Source organism: Portunus trituberculatus, chromosome 29 (genome assembly GCF_017591435.1).
Source record: "Portunus trituberculatus isolate SZX2019 chromosome 29, ASM1759143v1, whole genome shotgun sequence".
NCBI lineage: Eukaryota > Metazoa > Arthropoda > Malacostraca > Decapoda > Portunidae > Portunus > Portunus trituberculatus.
In genome coordinates, this window is record NC_059283.1 from 13,643,445 (window position 1) to 13,665,944 (window position 22,500).

Below are 22,500 nucleotides of genomic sequence, written 5' to 3' on the forward strand. Positions count from 1 at the left end.
CATAATCAAAATATCATTGAAATATTTTTTGTACAAGAAGCCAGTATTGCAGCTACCTCATTTTAACTTAATGATAACTATATGTGAAACAAAAAAACAACACTTTTTTCGTAAACTATTAGAAAAAAATGAGTGGTGAGTTGATTAAAGATAATTAAAAGTTTGTCTAAGCTTCTGTAGATGATCAAAAGCAGCTTCCTGATAAGGTTTTGACATGCATAACAAGTAGAGTAGAGCAGGTCTTGTAGGTGTAAGAGGAAGGGTTCTAATTGTAGAAATAGAATGTCACATGGTGTTGCAATATGTATATACATATTTTCAATAAATATTTGCAAATAATGAGGAAATAAAGAAAAATCCAAGTACTGTGCATTATGTCCTCAGAAGATGGATAGAACTTAGCTTTGACTTACCCATCACCTGAAGATCAACTTCCATGTTGAAAGAAATTGTTGCTGAATTTGTTTCATGTGGCCAGTTGTATATGCTGCAGGAGAGTCGGACACACCTCACCAGACTTGAAGAACAGTTGAAGTACTGAGTCTCTTCCCCTTCATTTTCTACATTCACAGATCTGTTAATGTGAATGTCCTTGTTCTCTTAAATTTTCCTTCACACTTTTGAATAGTATCTTGTGCATGACAGTTAATTGCTTAAAAAAGTAAATATGTATCCAAGACTTTCAAGAAATTATGGAGAAAATATTGATCTAATTCTGCAGCCATAGGAGATTACTAATGATAATCAACTTTAATCATAAAAGAAAAAAAAATACAGCACAGCAGGAAAATAAAATTTCTCAATATGACACTCATACTAACCTCAAGACAACAAAAGGCACCTGCATTTAACCTTAGAGAAAATAAGTCATACTAACAGACCTATATAAAAAGTGTCAAGGAATGATAGAAAGCAGGATGACTATAAGCTTTACACTTACATTTGCTTTATGCGAGGCTCTACATTACCACTTCCAGTCATCTCACTGTCATCACTGATTTTACTGCTATCCAAATTCCCATTGTCACTGATGTCAATATCAAAACTGCCACTACCCAACTTGCACTGGAAAGGTTGTTCCTTAAAAGCTGTCTGTAAATAACAGAGAGAATGGGAAATGTTACCAATTATTTCAGTACATATTTAAGAACATCTAGCTCCTCATGGCATTATGCTGGATAAGCATCCCAGCATAATGCTATGACAAGAAGGAATGGCCTATTATATGGGGGGTGGGGCTTTTCTTCATCACAGCATTATGCCTGATAGCAGTTAGCATGACCTTACTGCCTCCTAACACACACCACAGCACTGCCTCATTGCCTGCGTGGCTGTTGTGGTTAGAATAAGTGTTGCGCCGTTGTTCTCTCATTAGCGCCATCTCTTGTCTTTGTTGAAGCTTTGTGAAACCCTATTATTTGAGCTATAGTTACAGGCATTAATGACTTTCTTTTACCCATATATAGTCACCAAGGTACAGCCCAGAAACTAAGGGAAACAAAGACAAAAGATGGCGCAACACTTCCTCTCACCTTAACAGCCACGCAGCCAATGAGGCAATACTGTGGTGTGTGTTGGGAGGCAGTGAGGTCATGCTAACTGCTGATACCTAGCATAATGCTGTGACAAAAAAAGATCCCCCATATAATAGAGCATTGTTTCTCGTCATGGCATGATGCTGTGGTGCTCACCCGGCATAATGCCATGAGGAGCACTGTATAAGAATATTATTCTTTGTACAAGTCATTCATATTTTCAGAAACATTCACCTTTGGAGGATACAGTTTCACTAATTTGTGTCCATCACTTGTGTTGACAGGAATATCAATGTTCAGATCCACCTCACCAATAGGTGTTGGCCCTTTCTTAAATACCTGTGGATGAAAAACAAATTAAAATTAAGAATCATTGTTGAACTGTAATTACTCATATCTCAATATATTAGTATTGCTGGACAATATTACAAAAATTATTGATAGCATTACATCCTTCATAATAAACAAGTCTAAAGTCAAACTTACAACATATGAGTGAGTAAATCTTGGATTGATAGTTGCATTAATGTGGTTCTCACCCACATGTGTGTAAAACACTTGCTCTTCCTTGGAGTCTCTGAAAGAAAATTCAATCAGAAACAACTTTTTTCAAATATTTACCTACAAAAAATTCTAAAAGTTGAAAAGTAATTCATTCTTGCCAAAAGTTGTGCCAGTGAAAACAAAAACTAAAAGAGTTAACTTACATTAGACTTTGCATCAAATATGATGTGACAAATTATGTGAAAAAAAACATAATATGAAACCAGGAACATTACAGCTTGACGGGCACAATTCAAACTGCTTTCCTAAAACTGGCATAATCACCTTTGTAGTCATCTCTGTAACTTATCCGATCCTCCTGTATTTGCATCTCTAATGTCACATGATCACTTGTTCCCATTGGACTAAAGTGTTGTATGATTGGAGGGGGCTCTGGTTTCTTTGTGAATACTAGGTCGAGCAACGATGGTTCTTCTTCCCCCCCTGTACCTTGTTGACTCCACCATCCACTGATCCATTGTATTAACCATGGTCAACTGTAACACTTCCTCATTCCATTGTCCAGCATTATCCATTACTTCCATCTCTCTCCAGTTTACTTCTTTACAGTTAAAGTCTCCAACTAAAAGTATCCTTCCATCTCTTCTTATCATGTTATCTAGGCATTTAATCACCTCTGCATATTTTTATGTTCTTCAGTTCCCCATGTATTTGTCTTAGGTGGCACATATGTAACTATGATTTTTCTCTTCTTCAATTCCTCTGTCTTGATTGTACTCCCATTACTTCCACTTTGTCCTTACCATATTGCACATCCTCCACACATATATCATCACGAACCACTATTAGCACTCCTCCTCCCCTTTATCCTTCCTGTCTCTCCTCCAACTATTATATCCCTCCTCTTTAAAGTTAACATGGATCTCCTCTCTTAGTTTTGTTTCAACGATACACTATTACATCCGGCTTTTTCTCTTTCAAATAATCTCTAACCTCCAACATGCTGGATAACAAACCATCTATATTAATATAAATCACTCTTAATTTCTTGCCTCCTCCACAACCTCCTCTTTCTTCCGTAGGTACCACTTCTTTAGTATCATAACTAGAACCCTCCAGTAAAAATTCTTTTCTCGATCTCTGTCCTTTTCTCATTTATTTTCCTTAGCTTCATTTCTTCGCACTTTCTCCTTTTCTTTCTCTTCTAGGTTCATATCTCTTTTTATCCATATATCTTTGTGTTCAGTATCATCGGCCAGCTTCCCTTTCCTAGCCATAATTTCCTCTACTGCCACTTAGGATCTCATTCTAACTTTCATTGGTCTCCTACCCTCTTCACTGTATCTTCCTAATCTGATCACTTCCTCCACCTCCTGGTCCAGTTCTTGTGTGCTGTCTTGAAATTGTTTGATAATAGTTTTGGCCAATTCTCTCTCTTCACATTCTCTAGTGAACTTGTTTAGATTTTTTTTTCCTTCATCCCAAAACTCACAAAACTTTTCCTCTTACCCATTATATCTTGCACAAGATCTTCTTTATCTATAATTACTTGTATTACAGTAACTTTTGTGTTTTCTGAATTTGTCTCTTTATTACCTCTGAAAATTCTAATTTTTCCTCTTCCTGTTCCAGCTTCCATACATTTCGTAGTTCCTTCAGCTTGTTTTCTCCCAATCCACCTTCCACCCTGTCCACAATCCCATCCTGTACTTTTACCTGTAAGCTCCTTAAGGAATTTTCGTAGCCCTGACAAGTGGCTTTTAGTACATCATTTTGTTTCTTTATTTCTTGTACCTCCTCCTTCAATCTCTGATTGATTGCACTGATCTTGCATTCTACTAATTTCTATTTCAGCTCTCTGTTTCCATTGTCAATCTGTCCTGCTTGTACATTAAACTCGACCACTTCCTTCATGTACCTTAACTCCCTTTCTACGCTGATCAACCTCCTCACACTACCTCTTTTGTCCCTAAATCCAGAAAAATTCTTGTCCATAATATCCTCAGTCAATTTCCTTAGTCCAACAGGTGTTTCAATGTACCGCTGGTTTTCACAAGATGGCGCATGTTTTGACTCTGTCATACGCCTGGCAGCACTACTCTGTTCCATTGCTCTCTCCCTTTTTATTCTGTCTATACGATCCAAAACTTAATTATTATTTTATCCCTTAACTTCCGGGGATTAAAATATTTTTTCCTGTCTAATGACGGGGAAAAATGGTACACCTAAAAATTGTCAGAACACAGTTTGAATACTGATAATTATTTTCTCTGTGTTATTCTGAATACAATGATGTACTTTCCAGCTCGATATGACGTCTGAGAGTTTAGTTATTGCCTTATCAAAGTTTCCTCCTCCGGGCACGGTGTGACCAGTCAAGAGGAAACAGCCCGGAGAGCGACGCCGCGCTCGCTCTCTCTCTCTCTCTCTCTCTCTCTCTCTCTCTCTCTCTCTCTCTCTCTCTCTCTCTCTCTCTCTCTGTGTGAGAGAGAGAGAGAGAGAGAGAGAGAGAGAGAGAGAGAGAGAGAGAGAGAGAGAGGAAGGACATATTATCACTGATTTCTGAGACACGTGTGTGTGTGTGTGTGTGTGTGTGTGTGTGTGTGTGTGTGTGTGTGTGTGTGTCATATATCACTGATTTCTGAGACACGCGTGTGTGTGTGTGTGTGTGTGTGTGTGTGTGTGTGTGTGTGTGTGTGTGTGTGTGTGTGTACTCTCTCTCTCTCTCTCTCTCTCTCTCTCTCTCTCTCTCTCTCTCTCTCTCTCTCTCTCTCTGACAAGTGTTGATGTGTGTAGGCCCGCGTGTGTGATTCAGATGAGTTACCTTCTACTAATTTATTATAAATTTTTTTGTACCATTTCGTACTTTTTCTCAGGCTGTCAACTGAACTGATTTGCATGTCTGCTTTATCAATAAGCCTCATATTTATGTTGTAATCAACAACAATATCTGGCTTCCATATTATTTCTTTTGTTTTCCAATGACTCCTGCGGGTATTTACCATTTGGCCTGTGTGGATTGTTGAAAGCAAATGTACTTCTCTTTATCATGCCATTTCATAGCTATCATGTCATGCGTATTGTACTTGATCAGATCTCCTCTTCGTGTTCTTTCAAACTGTGGCATTTGTTTCCTATTTGATTTTACTGTTCCCACTGCACCACTGTTGTGTTCATGCAAATACCTTGCCAATGCTGGACTTGTGTACCAGTTGTCAGTGTATAAGACATGTCCTTTACCAATGTAATCTTTCATCAGTAGATCAACTATTGAGCCGGAAAGGCCAAGCGGATGATTCTTTGTGATGCCATCAAATTCAGTACCAGTATGAAAGATAAAATCAAGCACATATCCTGTTTCACAATCACATATGATATACATTTTCACACCAAAGCGATGTCGCTTTGATGGTATATATTGCTTGAAAATGAGTCTTCCCTTGAAAAGCATAAGTGACTCATCTATCACTAGGTTTTGAAATGGCTTGAAAAAGGACTTGAATTTATTTACGAGAGACTGTATGACAGGCCTAATTTTCCAGAGTGGATCATCAGTTTTAACATTGCAGAAGTGAAGGTATTTCAATATGTTGTCATATCTGTCCCTTGTTATGTACCGTGCAAAGATTGGCATGTACAGCAGATCACTCTTCTTCCAATAATCATGCCTCAAAGCTTTTCTCGAATGACTCATAAGAAGCGTGACGGCTATGAACGTCAGGAGTTCATTTCTTGTGATGTTTTTCCACTCTTTCTCGTGAGAGCTATGGGGCACATCATCATCATCTGCTGTTTCTTCATCATGAAAAGTGTTGCTCTCACTCACTATATGGTCCAAGAAAGCATCACTGAGAAACGCCATGAAATAGTCACAATTGTGTTGCACAGGAGGGAATTCAGCTGTTATGCCAGGAGACACAGATAAATCAGGCATAACTGGGAAAAATCATCATTGAATTCCCTCCATTGAAAGACAGGTCGGGGTCTCGCGCCACCTCTGCCACGCCCCTTGATCGTCTCCCAGAACGCGAGGAGCACGCGCATGCCTGCGTCTCCTAGAAACACTCTGTGTCCTTGACACATTATCTGGAGTCTGTTCTTCATCATTATTGCCTTCACTGTCACTTATACTGTGTAAGAGTCTCTGTCTCTCTGTCTGTTCTCCTGAGAAAGCAGGTGAATGATGCTCTACATCCGTGTCCTCACTACTAGTCTCTTCACTTTCCCCAGTTTCTTCTTCTATATATTCACTGTCACTTTCTTCTAGCTCAGAACCACTGCTAAGTAAAAGGGTTCTGCCTTGCTCCATGGTGATTTACAATCTGACCCGATCCTTCGCTGTTATCACTGACCTTTCTACCCAGCGCGTCACCGGAGTTGCCAAGTGTCGCCCATAAAACGGGAAAACAGTTCAGTTACCTCTAAAATTAGGAGCTCTTGTGGAAACACTTGTGTGGTAAAAGATGCCAGATACTTCTACTCACCATCCGCCTCAAGAGAGCGCGCGAGAGACTTAAAATTACGCCGGGAAAAATCTTGATTACTGGGACGAATCCCGTCACTTCGGACGTTCTGACGCAAACGTTTATATACGACCGCCGGAAGTTAAGGGTTAAAGTCAAAACATAACAGCATCACTAGCAGCTCATCTTCCCTAGTTCAACTTACCACCAAAACGCCCTGCAATGTGGCCTAAAGTTCCTAAGAAGACCAAGAAGTGTCTTATTCTCGAAGTGAAGCTGGGTATTATTCACAGACAAGAGAGAGGCCAGAAAACTAATAACATTGCTTGCCACCATCTTGACTCCAGCTACTGTCTGCTATTTTCAAGTCAGCAGACTCTATTAAGAAGGCTGGTGAGACCACATCTTCCTTGAAAGCTAAAAGAACCACCTGAACTCATGACTCTACAATGGATAAAATGGAAAGCAAATGTGGTACATAAGTTTTGTATGTGGTACCATGATGCGCACTTTGTTTACATTCCACAGGTTGCCGGTTAGTGTCTTTCCTGTTTCACTCTCCCTCCCTTCATAAAGTCAAGATCATCAACATTATAAAGTTACATACATACATACATTAGTGTACATTATAATGACTTAAATTAAACCACCTAAATGTTTAACTTCATAATTTTTACTTTCATTAAACCTTTTACTGTACTATGATGCACTCTCACTTTGCTTACTCTCAATGGAAGTTCAAATCAGGGGTTAAACTTGTTATAATCGGTTCGCTTAACGAAGTTTCGCTTTTAACGAAGTGTTTTTTAGGAACGTAATCCCTTCGTTAAGCGGGGTTTGCCTGTATTCCCATAAACAAATCAGCATGAGAGCTAAAAAGTAGAATGAAACCCTACCCATGCAGCATCATGTCAGCTTGGGCCACCAGCTGAAGGTTGATTGACAATTGGTTATCTTCAGGTTTTAGCTCACGTCCTTCACTGCCAACATCAACCTGGATCCTTGGGTTGGTGGAGCTGTCTGTTAGCTGGCTAGCATCCACACTCACCTCCACAGTATCCTGCACAATGAATTATTGGGATAAAGTAATTGGAAACATACATGTATATTCACTATGTGATATAAATTCAGTATGGAAATATGCTCTACAGAGAAAGTAATAGGCATTTCAATCTGCATGTCTTACTGAGCCACCCTTTTTGATGGGATTGGACAGCCTGCACTCCAAAGATGTCCTCACATCACCATCAAAATATTTACAGTCGTGTGATGTAGGCATGAGGAGAGTAAGAGGCAAGTCCACCTTGACAACCATGGTAGGAAGGTATGCAGGTTCTCCACTGCTAAACACTTGCACCCGAAGTACTGGTTTAGTTTTTTGGCCCACCACCAATTTGTTTCCGTGCCTTAGGAAAACAGAGTGGTAGTTTATATGAGGGCTATTTGTCTGAAATGCAAACTTAAACATCACAAATTCAATCCCTATAACATTATACATAATAATCAAACTTGCTTTCCAAACATAAAGGTACCAGTTCATATTCACAGAGCTAAACCAAAATATATCACTAAAAAATCAAAACATAAGCCCATTTCTGCACTTTCTAAGTCTTCACTGTTTCATAATTAATCTAAGACTTGATAACTGTTCCACAAGAAATTAAAAAGTTTCTAATGTCAGTTTTGTTATATAGGAATACACAAGGTTGCTTACCATGCATAAGAACACTAGTGCTACATATGAACATTTACCTAGTTACATCTACAGCCAGTGCACAGCTATATTATCTTAAATTTCCTAATTAGTTTACCACAGAAGCCAGAAAAACTTTACATCCCTGAAAATGGCCAATCTAGTACTGTAGCATCTTTTGACTAGTTTGCTATGAGACTTACCGCAGGTCAAGGTCGGCATCAAATGTCAAATCCACGTTGCAGACCTCCTCCACACACCCTTTCAGAATCCCCACCCGAGTGATATTGCTGTGTATCTCACCAGGGTTAGTCATTGGTTGTTCTGGATACACAAAACATCATCATTATTTTTTGCATGGTGGAAACAAAAAGTCTCCTTTTCTAACTTACAAATAATGGTATTCACAAAACACACAAGAACCTACAATAACCATTTGAGTTCAGCACCTTCAGGGACACAATATGACAAATAAGCAAACCTGCATGGTAGCCAAGATTACTTTCTTTTATATTTACTATTTTTACTATTTCAATACAAGCCAGCATGTCAATAGCAAGTTACCATATATGGATGAACAGATTCATAGTTGTGCATTCACTCTAGGAAAACTCATAAAAATACCGGAGTAACTCACTGATCAACTCTAAGCTAGAGTTCTTCACAAGGTCATAATCCATCTTCATAAGTATTGGCTGGTCTGGGTCTATTTTGTCCTCCTGTAGATCATGATCATAAAAGTTGTATACAGTGCAACATTATTACATACAAAATAATATTGTGGCCTAATTCTTGATTCACATTCAAATTGTTACCTCATCTTAACCCAAAACTTTATACAGCCTTTTAAACTTGATTGTAAATCCTGCTAAGCCATCCAAGCTAGTGTTTGATATTTCCAGAGGCTTTATCTTGCAGTGGCTTCAAATAAAATAGAGGAGGCCAAGTACAGATTTAAGTTCCTGCAGTGCCAATCAAATAACCTTACATATGACAAATTATAGATTCCTTACATCGGGACCTTAATATAGTATGAACTTGTACATCCAAATGACACACCTTGACAGTCACTTGGTCAGTCCTGCAAGTTGGCTGAGCACTGTTGGCAACCAGAGTCTGATTGAAGGTGTAAATGTACCTGTTGTCGCTGAACACAGCACGAGGGATTGGGCTGTCATGGTCTAGCGTCAGTGTTACCTGAATTGCTGAGTAAAAAACTTTCTGATTATCATAATATATTTTTTTCATTTACTGGAACTAAACTCATCAATATTCTTACTGAATAAAATCAAAGTTGATCATCCAATGAGTCAGTTTACAAATCTTGAAAAAGTTTTTTGGAGGAAGACAAATATAGTGACATTGTGAAAAAAAAATAAATAAATAAATAAATAAATAAATAATAATAATAATAATAATAATAATAATAAAGTGAGAACTAACAAGAAAGTGAAGGTATCCTGTGGCCAGAGTAGTGAAGGCAAGTTGTGAGCATCAAGGTTGTGCTTCCCTCCCAGGCAACATTGGCTGGGCTGGAGGTGAGGAAGCCTGAAACCATTGCCACTGGCCGAGTCTTCATTACCACAACATGACCAGACAGGAAGCTTCCAATAGCCAAATCTAGAAGTTAACATTATGCTTTGCTTTATAGAAAATAATAATAATAATAATAATAATAATAATAATAATAATAATAATAATAATAATAATATTATTATTATTATTATTAAAATACTACTACTACTACTACTACTACTACTACTAATAATAATAATAATAATAATAATAATAATAATAATAATAATAATAATAATAATAATAATAATAATAATAATAATAATAATAATAATAATAATAATAATAATAATAATAATAATAACAACAATAACAATAATAATAAAAATAATAATAATAATAATAATGATAATAATAATAATGATAATGATAATGATAATAATAATAATAATAATAATAATAATAATAATAATAATAAAATAATAACAACAGGAACCCATTACCAAATTTCATCACAATAAGTTGTATGGTTTTTCCATGCTAGCCAGTGAATACCTGTCAGATTTTATGTATATGTACTAAATTAATTATCTAATTAAAAGAAATAATACATTTAGAAATTTAAAAATCAACAGAATAGAACTAAGGTTGAATAATATAAAAGACAATAATGGAAAATCAATACACATACCTGGATAGCCATTTTTATCTATGTCATTTCCTCGTGACAGTGACACACCAAACCCTCTGAGCACAGGATTGAAGTTTTCTGGAGCAAGACGTTGTGAATGCTGTTGTTTGAGACCAGTAGATGAGCCCAAAAAGACATACACAGCTCCACTATCCTCCCATGGTGCTCCAGCAATAATGTCTGAAGGGACAGAAAAAATAAATACAGTGGAGACTCAGTACTCCAATGTCTAAATAGTCAGTTTTCAATAGTCGAATGCAAAAGTTTGACTTAATACTTTAAAAAATAGCTATTAGTCAAACGTCCGTCCACGTGGCTGTAAACAAAGGGTCTCACCCTTCCCGCCAACCCATGCGCCCCACCGGCGGGCCACCGCAGCCAGTTGATCCTTCGCTGTCGTAAGAATAACATTGTCCTGTGCTTTCTTTTCTCTTTGCAGTTTTATTTTTTTTGCATTTAGAAGCTTACAATGGCACCAAAGAGGCTTGTTAGTGGTAAGAATAAGCCTACAAGAAAGAATGTAGTGACGACCATCGAAACAAAAATAGAGATTATTGATAAATACAAGACAGGAGGAAGAATAACTGATCTTGCAGCTGAGTACTGTATGGCTAAATCTACAGTAGCCACAATACTGAAGAAGAAAGAGCTCATTAAAAGAGTTCATGTGGCGATTGGTGTGAAAAGGCAATTTAAGTGACCTGCGGCAGTGGAAATGGAAAAATTGTTAATTGGATAAACCAAAGGCTGGTGATTCTTTGTCATAGGGCATAATTTGGGAGAAAGCTAGGCTGCTACATCGTGATCTTATTTCTGATACTACATCTGACTCAATGATGATTTTAAAGTAAGTAAAGGGTGGTTTTGGAATTTCAAGAAGAGAACTTGAATTCATTCTGTTATGAGGCAAGGCGAGGCCGCGAGTGCTAACAGAGTTGCCGCTGAGAAATCTGTGCCTGAATTTAAGAAATTTGTGGACGAGGAGTGCTTAAGCCCACAACAGATCTTTAATTGTGATGAAACTGGCCTGTTCTGGAAAAAAAAACTATATAACAAAGGATGAGAAGTGTTTGCCAGGACACAAGCCCATGAAAGACAGGCTAACCCTGCTTCTGTACGTCAGTGCTAGCGGTGACTGCAAAAATTAAAGTACGCCTTCTTTAAAACTTGGGTTTGGCAATGGCTGGAACAAATTACCTGATATATAGGTATCAATGGCCGAACTTTTTAATACTCGCCATTTGGAATGAATTAAGTTCGAGCATTGAGTCTCCACTGTACTTTACTGGCTCTAGATACCAAAGGCACAACCTGAGGTATGTATATCAATCATGTGTTTCATGCCTAGAAACCATAGAGTAGCATACTTTTCCAGTTTAAGTGAGGTTACTATGACAGTTAATTAAACCGCTCCACTTCTTCCATTCATTCGTGAAATGTTCCTTCATCTTTGCCTTCCAATGCTTCAGGCTGCTAGCTTCAATTCTGAAAACTATACTGTACACAGACCAGCAAGATTATACAGCTTTAAGTCCGTCAATGCAGTGTACAGTGTTCCCTTGCTATTTTGTGGTTCGACTCTCGCGGCCTCACTGTTTCGTAGGTTTTATACATACGCAGAGATACGTTCTGTGGATTTTTTGTTATATCATGGGATCTGTGGCATCACTTACAAATACCATATGTACAGTAATTCGGTAAGTTGGCATGTAATAACGACGACAATGTACATTACTATGTACATAAAGTACTGTACATGTATTGTTCGTATACATATAATACAGTGTTCTCCCACCACTTTGCAGTTCGCGATAAAAATGGAAAAAATACAGCCATATCGGCAGCCATATTGCGGAAAAACTCGTTTCATGTTGATGCATGAGATAGGTTTCCCAGCATGCCAAATAAAGAAATGAGTTGACTCAGATGCTTTGTACATGCCCATGAGCACTCATACAAAGCGTGTGATTGGTTCCCGGCGCAAGATCGGCCAATGAGAGCACGAGTGGATTTATCCCATAAGCTGATTGGCATCATCGCAGCCTCACCCAACATCTTCCCTTGTTGTATCTCACCAGTCTTCCAGTCTCATCCATGCTGTTGACTGTCTCACATACTGTATCTTAGTGTTGTGTTCGCGGTAACTTTTTTTTATTTAAGTAGTGATTTGTTAAGCCCTTACAATGTTGCCTAAGCACTGTGGCCCTGCAAAAGCTTCCTCTAATGACCCAAGAGGAAGAGGAAGATGATGTCCATCAGTGAAAAGTGAAACTTTTGGATATGATCAAAGAGGGCAGAAGAGGGTAAGTGTTACATATCATATGAGAAGGGGAGAGAGAGAAAGAGAGAAATGTATAATTACTGTATAAGGTTTTATAACTAAATAGATTTAAGTAAAATACTGTATATGTAAAGTATAAATACTGTTTACATATTTTAAACATTCTGGTACCCACATACACAAACACGAAAATTCTTAGGGGGGGGGAAAATCCTACTTTGCGGTTTTTCACCTTTCACGGGAGGTTCTAGTATCCATTAACCGCGATACACGAGGGATCACTGTATACTTTCACATTTTGTTTGATGCTTTCCTATGATTACTTTCATACCAAAGATCTGATACATAAAATCATGTCATTTTATCTTAAAAAATTACATAACTTATACCACAAAATGAAAAGCCATCATAAGTTTGTAATCTTAACCCCTTCAGTACCATGACGCGTTTTCATATTCATTCTGGTTAGTACAGTAATACTCCGCTTAATGAACAGAATAGGGGGTGTCAAAACTGTTCACAGAGCGAAAATTCGTTAAGCGGACGTAATTTTCCCAAAGGAAATAATGGAAATAGGGGGGAGGATGCGTTCTGGGCTGGCCCCCAACATACCATATGGGAAGAAAGAAAAAAAAAAAAAAAACATTATATATATATATATATATATATATATATATATATATATATATATATATATATATATATATACATGTTTGGCAGCATATTGGGCCACCGTTTTACCACTACTTTTATGATGTCATATGAGTCATTGAAAGTTTGAGGAGCTACGTACAAATTCTCTCACATTCTTAAATTTATGTTCACAAAACAACATTTCTACTAGCTTTTTACAAACCTTGCCCCCAAGAAAGGATCGTTTTGTAATGCATAAAGTGAAATCTTATATGGAATACCAAAAAATAAAGCAGAGATGAGAGGAGCCACAGACGAAGCGGGAGACTCGCGGCCACTCGGCCACTTCTTCTTCTTGTGACCCTTTTAGCCTGCGTGTTGTGTTTCCCCATGATATTTGTTTCCACTCCTCTATTGCCTGCTATAATGGATATCATATCTTAGTATTTATATACGCTCATACCATGAGAATAACCTCAACACCGTGGTACTGAGTAATAGTGAATTATTAATGAAATACTGCGGCCGAGTGGCCGCGAGTCTTCCGCTTCGTCTGTGGCTCATCTCATCTCTGCTTTATTTTTTGGTATTCCATGTAAGATTTCACTTTAAGCATTACAAAACAATCCTTTCTTGGGGGCAAGGTTTGTAAAAAAACTAATAGAAATGTTGTTTTATGAACATAAATGCATATAATAAGACAGTAACACCACCTCCAGAGGTGGTGTTCTCAGCAACCTCAGAACAACCTGATAGCAACCTTGTCACCATCCCTCCAAGCGTTCATGGATGCCATTTCAGTGCAAGAGATTGCTCTGACATTGTTAAAAGAATCTTGGATCCAGCTCCAGGAGCGCTAGAGACAGAGGCGGGGAGCCAGCCAGTCACAGCAAAACTACCACGTTCAGTCCCTCACCTGGCAAATTGAAACCCAGAAAATTCGCTAAAATGGATGTGGTTGTACATTATGCGGACTTTTTGGTCTAACTTTATATAGTACGTTAAACTGCAAATTCATTAAACGAACGTTCGTTAAGTGGAGTATTACTGTATATGGTGATTTTATACAGCTTTTGATCCTTATGTTGAGATTAAAATAGTGAAGACTCTAGCCATTAATCTTCTGACCTCCATAGATCTTTCCTAATCTAGATAAAATCGCTCAATCATACACAAAACTCAGTAAACAAAATACATCGCAGTACTGAAGGGGTTAATGTTATAATATGAAACATAAATTCAATCTTCAAGCAAGTACATTCCCAGCACTTCACTCACCATGATAGCCATCCATATTGAGATCCCCAGGAGAAATAAGTGACGAGCCAAACCTGGCAAGGTAAACCTTATTGCCATAATAAGGTGCAGATTGGATATGGAGCCCACGTTTCTAAAAAAAATACGTTAAAGCATTTCAAGTATTTTGTAACACATTTATAAGCCTGCTACAAAAAAAAAAATAAATAAATAAAAAACTTTATATTCATCCCATTGGCAAAATTATGTTCTCATAATTTTCATAAAAAGAAAACCATTTTTCATTGTAACCAGAGGAGAAATATTAACCTGTCTGACTTTTTGTCTTCATATTTAGGTTTGTCAAATTATATGTTTTGTTGATTTGATCATTCATAAAAAAAATAAATACATACACAAAAATGTGAAAGACAGAAACTAATCCCTATGTTTTATGTACTTTAATTATTCTTTTTTAATCCTCTGAAAGAATTAGCTTATTGGACATGGCTGCATTAGCATCATTTGTGATATACTAAAGATAGATTGCTTAATGTCACAGAAATCTAATCAATCAATTCATCAATCAATCTGGAATTCTACCCAAGAAGGCCATGGTAGCAATTCCTATCAGCTCCAGTCCATAGGTTTCTTCCTTGTCCCATCCTCTCCTTCACACCCAACCTAACACTTTATATCTTACAGTGTATGTATCTTTCTGCCATACCCACAAAATCTACATGATGTTCCTAACAAATCACACATTCCTTCAAAGTACTCCAGATTACACATTGCTTACAATACTCCATAATTTATCCCTATTAGCTTTGCTAAATCTTTTGTGAACTACTCTAGTCTCACCATCTACTCGATTCTGTTCATCTCAGTGGGTTCTCTCAGGCATTTCATTAGCACCACACACACCTTTGATTCCCATTTCATTTTCATATATCAGTTGATGATATCCCATTTGTATATGTCACTAATGATATCAAACTACAATGACATTTCTTTCTTTTAACTAAATAACTTTGGCTTTTAATCATACAGCATAAGGAACAAAGCACTTTCCTATCTAAAAACTCTCTCCATGTGTTTTCAATTTGCTTCATATTTCACTTTAGATATTGCTAAATCAAATCATTCTTGCTCATTTGGATACTCAGATTGTTTCCATATCTAGAAACTATCTCCATGTGTTTTAAATTTGCTTTATATTTCACTTTAGATATTACTAGATCAAATCATTGTTGCTCATTTGGTTACTCAGATTGTTTTTCATTCATTCAGCATGCAAGAGATGATTAGTTCAGAGTTAATACCAATCTGCGATATTAATCATTACCTTACAATTACCAGGTTACTCTACAAATTTTCTAACAAATTTGAATAATCAATTAACAAAAGAAAGCATTAAAGCATAAGTTGGCATGCTGCAAGTCCTTCACTATGCTAATGTGACACATACATTGCTACTAAGGTAGGTCCGAAATATGCCCACATCAGCAACGTTTGGGAGGGAGTACATGGGTGAACCAACAACCAGGTCACTTAGTCCGTCTCCATTGATGTCTGCTGCTGTCAGTGCTGATCCAAAATATTCACCCAGTTGTTCTCCTTTCATCTCTTTCTTTACCAACAAGTCACTGTTTTCATACTTAGCAAAATCAAAAACAAGGACCTGAAATAAAAACATGAAATAAATTAATAGTTAATGAATGATTAAATAAAATTAGTACATAAATTGAAAAACAAATTGCTAAATAAACAAATATATAAATAAATATGTACATAGATAAAAGCAAATAAACAAATAAACAATAACTGTAATAAAGAAATACTATAACAAAAAATAATAACATCATGACTCAAATGATAAAGAAGAAAATATAAGGAAATTGGAAAGAATACAGAGATGATGCCAGAATTGAAGGAAAAGATTTATAAAGAGCAACTGGAAGAAATTATATCAGCAACACTGGAAGAAAGAAGAGAATGGGAAGGCTTGATGAAAATGTACATAACAATATTGTAAACTATTAGCAAAAGGTAGGCAGAGAAGACATGCATACGAATGAGAGAGCAAATTGTACAAAAGAGAATGTACAAAAAAGTTCAAGAGGAAGAGGAGGAGGAGATATTGTAAACTATTAGCAAAAGGTAGGCAGAGAAGACATGCATACGAATGAGAGCAAAATGTACAAAAGAGAATGTACAAAAAAGTTCAAGAGGAAGAGGAGGAGGAGATATTGTAAACTATTAGCAAAAGGTAGGCAGAGAAGACATGCATACGAATGAGAGAGCAAAATGTACAAAAGAGAATGTACAAAAAAGTTCAAGAGGAGGAGGAGGAGGAGGAGGAGGAGGAGGAGGAGGAGGAGGGAGGAGGAGGAGGAGGAGGAGGAGGAGGAGGAGGAGGAGGAGGAGGAGGAGGAGGAATCATCTCAATAAACCATTACAAACACATCAGTCATTTCAATTAAGATATATAGTTTCTCGTACTGAAGCATTCATCCCTGGAATAGTTTAAGTGAGGAGATGATTATAGCTGTGAATGTGAGCAAATCTTAAGAGGAATTGGATAACTGCAAATATGGAGACAGGACAAAAATTAATGAGCTTTAGTTTAGACACTGTACAACACAATTAAATAAATATACAGTAAGTCCTCGTTATACGATACATATGCATTCCTGAAAACCTTACCGCATATCGAATTTACCGTATACCAAACCCATTATAACATGTAATAACAGGGAATGCGTTCCAGCACGTCAAGTCACCCCTATAGAAATGAAAGCACATGAAAATAATCATTAAAAAAAAATAAATAAAAAAGAATAAAGTATTGCACAAAAGAAATAAACAGAAAATGTTTTTATTTATCTTTCAATCAGCATGTATTCTATCAGATGATGTCCTTCCCGACGTTAAGGGACAGTAGGGATTTCATCTTCCGCTCAGTGGGCAGACAAGGATAAGACGTTGTCATCTCCACAGTCGGAAACAGATGTAGAAGGGCCAACTGTAGCAGGGTTGGTACGTTTCACTGGTTTGAAGAAAGAGGATATTGAGGAAGGGCCAGCTGTAGCAGGGTCGGCAGATGTGATAGGGACAGCATGTCTGACTGGCTTGAAGAACGAGTAGACCGTTTAGTTTTTCTGTTTTTTTCATCATAGATTTCTTGATAAATCTTGACACTTTTCTCTACGTGATGAGCCACTTTGCTACCCCTGGCAGGATTTGGGTCACATTCCTTCATGGTTTCCAGAGCTTTTTTGATACCACCGAGACATTCTCTTAGAGTTTTGATGTCCAGGCCACGCACAGGTTCTTCATCCTCGTCTCCCTCTTTTTCTGTCTCTTGTAATGTCTTGTCTAACTCTATAAGTTCATCATTTGAGAGAGATTCAGCATGGCTTTCCAAAAGATCTTGAACATCATCATCATTAACTTCAACGAAGCCAGCCCTATGGCACAGATTTACTATGTCATTTCTGATCACACCGATGTTGTCTTCAGCGAAGCCTGGGAAGTCATATGCGAATTCTGGCCATACTCTATTCCACGCCAAGTTCATGGTAGACATATTCACTTCGTCCCAAGATGACTTGATGTTATCTAAGGCGTGCTTGACGTTATACAACTTTCACCATTCTCTGATAGTGGGCTTGCCAGGCCCATCTGTGCCCTTTATCAGTTGTTGCATAGTTCACCGCTGGTAGTAGGCTATTAGTGTTTGCCATGATTATTATGAATATATTTGTGCTTACAGTAGACCCTTTAATATTCCATTTATTCATGTAATTAGTAATGCATGTAATATGTAATGCAGTTAAAAAAAAAAAAAAAGGGCAGGAAGGAGAAGAAATAATAGGCTGCAAGGGTGGTCAAGTTAAGGTCAGTACTGAGTGGCAGGGAGGTGTGGCATGGATGACGTCATCACCCCTGCTCCCCCGTACTGGGCCCTCTCAGATAAAATGAGCGGATACCGTATCTGTGAATTTTTCTTACCGTATATTGAATCAAGGTAGTAATTTCCAAATATTGTAACTGTGAATTTACTGGATAAAGAACTACCATATAACAAGGACTTACTGTATCTAGGTAAATACATCCACACACAAATATAGGTAACAATCAAAACTAAACTAAATAAAAAAACTAAAACTTGCCTTGCCATACGAGTCTGCACCCCGAGGAGCACCTCCGGCAAACAGGACTTGTGCTTCTGACAAAAACCTTCCTGAAGTGACTGCATATCCAAAGAGGTCACAGTCTCGAATACGAGAGAAATAAGAAGGATTGGGCACTGTGTCGTGTTGAAAATCTTGCCTTTCTCCCCACCATACCTGTCGCCTTCGCCTTGCTATGCCCTCAGGATTGTTCCAGTTACTGTCCTGATAAAGTATTACTGTTCCTGCAAGGAAATAAGTGGTGGACTGAAAATGCAAATTATGCAGCACTGGTTTCGTCCAAAGAATGCACTTCACTATGCAGGTTAGTGTTGGGTTGGTATCTGATTTCATAGCAAGATGATGAAAACACAAAAATTATGACACTGGTTATGTGATATGTGCAAAGATTCCTTTCCTGATCTAATATCAAATGTATTTAGAACAGCAGGTTTATACTGGATGCATGGCCTTAGTGAGGCTTCCTGATTTACTTCTTAGATAAGCTGCATGAAACCATCCAATGTGTCAAGCTGCCATATAGTGACTATTAGAAATGAAAATTCTGTCCTGTCCTTACCATGCCAATTAAATACACCAGGAGCTCCAACTATGAACTTGGTTTGGTCATCGGTGAAGTGAATAGACATGCCAGCTTGTCCATGACCATAGTGATAGAAAGTTTTGCCATTTATCGTTGTTGTTTGTTTTTCTGTTAAGGGAAAAGAGAAAAAATGTAATTATCCACACACCCACACAGTCTAACTGAGAGGCAATCTTTTTAATATTACTAAAAATCTTCATTCACTAGATATGAAGTATGTTTTACATACTCACCCTTCTCTTGAGACACATTGGAATGAAAGGATTTTGTCTGAGAAGAGAAAATGGAAAAAATCAAGCTTGAAGTGCAAGATAGAAGAGTTAAAAGCCCAAAGCACAGGATGATGAGGAGGATGTACAAGATGGTCAGAACACTTGAGCTTCCATGAAGTGTGAGTGACTAGTAGAAAGAAGACTGATTCCTGCATTACTCTTACCATGATTGACAAGAGGCAGCTCCTTGTTCACTTTTACTTTGCTTTTGGAGTCATCCATCCAGTAGCAGACACCATTCATGTAGTGCTGGGATCTGTAGATCTGGTTTTTCCAGCGTGGGGCACACACCTGACAGGAATTAATCAACATATACAGGTGTCTTTCTCCCTGTGAGGCTCTCACAAGTGATACAAATTTACTCTATCAACAGACATCTCAAAAGATGATTAAAAGAAAAATATGATCAATGATTGAATCACTGTATTCTTGCAAGCTTCCCCACAAAAAATAATAATAACTAACAACAGTAGTAGCTAATAATAATAATCATAATCATAATAATAATAATAATAATAATAATAATAATAATAATAATAATAATAATAATAATAATTGTAACATATAATAGTATATGTGTATTCAAAGAAATTTCATATGGCAAATAACAAAATTAATAAAAATAAATTAAAAACTCCAAGGAAATAATTTTCAGATTCAGTTCCATTCAACAAATTAAAGTAATTTGAATGCTGATTTTTCACTAGGTATCACATTCTGAACAGGGAGACAACACATTGGTAATATTTTCATAATTAAAAAGCATAACATATTTAGTATTACAAAAGGAGTAGCATTTTGTTAAGTGAGTTAAGTGAGTCAGTAGTTCTGTGTGTTTTTTGTTTATCCAAACATAGTTATTTGTATCTCTTTCTTTCCTGAAAATTTAAGAAAGAACCAATGTATATATTCAATATTGAAACTGCTGGTGATCAAAGCCACACACAGACAGACATAGGTAACTCACCCCAGTAACCTGTCTTTCTTCACGGAAGTAAGGCTGGCTGTCCAAACTCCCTCCAAGCCACCCATAATTTTTCATGTCTTGGTAACTAAACTCATGTTGTGGGTTTAGAGACTCCACATTGCCTGTAAGAAAGGGCGTGCATTACTGTGCTTATCACCAAGGACAGGCAAATTTCATAACTTCAGCTACTTCTGCATCTTGCCATCAGCATATCTATACGCAAAATGAAAATTAGTCAGTAACTTCATATGTATTAGTTCTACTTCAAGATTTATAAATTGGGATTAATTTGGAAGATGCCTCTCTTTGCTGACTAATTAAATAATAGTGCTATTCTATTGCAGTGTCATCACCAAGCAAGTGGTAGCAATCTTGTGAAGTTAATTGTTTTTGCAAATGAACTGGATACAGCAGCAGTGAGTCCAACATCGTCTCTGCTCTTACTACTCTTCTCACTAACTCTTCTCTTTCTTTACTCACTGTTCTTCTAGTTTACTGACTTCTTACAGACTGAATGGTGTTGGGTCAGTACGTCCTTTTACGGCTTTTATACAATATCTGTTGCTTCCAGATAATTCTACTACATTACAGAATATCCTCGATAATCTTTGTCACATAACATAAAAGCCACAGTTCTAAAATTCACAAATAGAAGATTAACCAATATAGATATAATGCTAGCCCAGGGTCAAACCCCCACGCGGCAGGAGCCGGAGCCGGCCCCAGCCCCCAGGGGCGACATTCTAACTTCTGAGATAATAATTTTTTGGCCATTTTCGGCACAATAATATTATGAGGAGTAAGGCATATAGATGTTTTCTTTCATTATTTCAGAAAGTATTTCACTAAAGTGGGTTTTTTAAAGGGAGTGGATTGCTTCAGTGACATCACAATGGGTTATTTGAGGTATATATTAACATACAACAATAATAGTTACTGGTAGTACTTCCTGAATAAAAATCCTGTGAAATTTGAGTGGATGGCAATTCACCCTGAATTAAATAATTTTTTTTATAATTACAGAATAGTCGAGGCTTACCAATATTTTTCTTAATCTTCGTGGCAATTTTCAATTAATTTATCTAGTATTTGTTTTCATCTTGCGTCTAAAACACACTTTTAATTTTCATTGCCATTGTATTATAGTATGGCAGCAAAGATCTGGCCATGCCTGCTGCTTGTGCTGTACTGGACCACAAGGTTCCACTGAACTGCACCATCTCCACATAAAATACCCACATTAAAATGTTTAATGTTTAGAATTACCCAAAAACTTTCAAAGAACACACACACAAAAAAAATGGCTACAAGAATGGTTCCAGAATTTGAAAGGATGACATATGAGAGACTAAAGGCTATGGATCTACCAACCCTGGAACAGAGAAAGGAGAGAGGGGATCTGATACAAGTTTATAAATTGATTAACGGAGTGGACCAAGTAGATAATGAGAAACTGATCCTGAGAGAAGAATATGACATTCGAAGCACAAGATTGCATAATAAAAAGCTGAGAAAGGGAAGATGTCTGAGAAATGTTAAAAAATATAGTTTCCCAGAAAGATGTGTTGAGACGTGGAACAGTTCGAGTGAAGAAGTGGTGTCAGCAACGAGTGTGCATAGTTTAAAAGAAAAATTGGATAAGTGTAGATATAGAGACAGGGCCACACAAGCATAAAGCCCAGGCCCTGTAAAACTACAACTAGGTAAATACACACACACACACACACACACACACACACACACACACACACACACACACACACACAGCGTAGTGTAGTGGTTAGCACGCTCGACTCACACTCGAGAGGGTCCGGGTTCGAGTCCCGGAGGCGGCGAGGCAATTGGGCAAGCCTCTTAATGTGTAGCCCCTGTTCACCTAGCAGTAAATAGGTACGGGATGTAACTCAAAGGGTTGTGGCCTCGCTTTCCCG

The 22,500-nt window shown here is 37.4% G+C and overlaps 1 protein-coding gene across 1 annotated transcript in view; it reads right to left on the reverse strand.

The window, feature by feature from the left end:
* The window catches only part of LOC123510522 (integrin alpha-PS4-like), a gene marked incomplete at its 5' end in the record, with an annotated part of 42,688 nt that overhangs the window by 18,726 nt on the left and 1,462 nt on the right, over positions 1 to 22,500 (reverse strand). Inside the window, 17 exon segments of the mRNA XM_045265758.1 lie at positions 414 to 574; positions 941 to 1,092; positions 1,770 to 1,874; positions 2,022 to 2,112; positions 7,399 to 7,562; positions 7,689 to 7,908; positions 8,399 to 8,519; positions 8,833 to 8,914; positions 9,255 to 9,400; positions 9,639 to 9,815; positions 10,402 to 10,581; positions 14,594 to 14,705; positions 16,020 to 16,232; positions 18,727 to 18,971; positions 19,307 to 19,438; positions 19,767 to 19,893; positions 20,570 to 20,691. Of these exon segments, the coding sequence (XP_045121693.1) occupies positions 414 to 574; positions 941 to 1,092; positions 1,770 to 1,874; positions 2,022 to 2,112; positions 7,399 to 7,562; positions 7,689 to 7,908; positions 8,399 to 8,519; positions 8,833 to 8,914; positions 9,255 to 9,400; positions 9,639 to 9,815; positions 10,402 to 10,581; positions 14,594 to 14,705; positions 16,020 to 16,232; positions 18,727 to 18,971; positions 19,307 to 19,438; positions 19,767 to 19,893; positions 20,570 to 20,691 (2,550 nt within the window).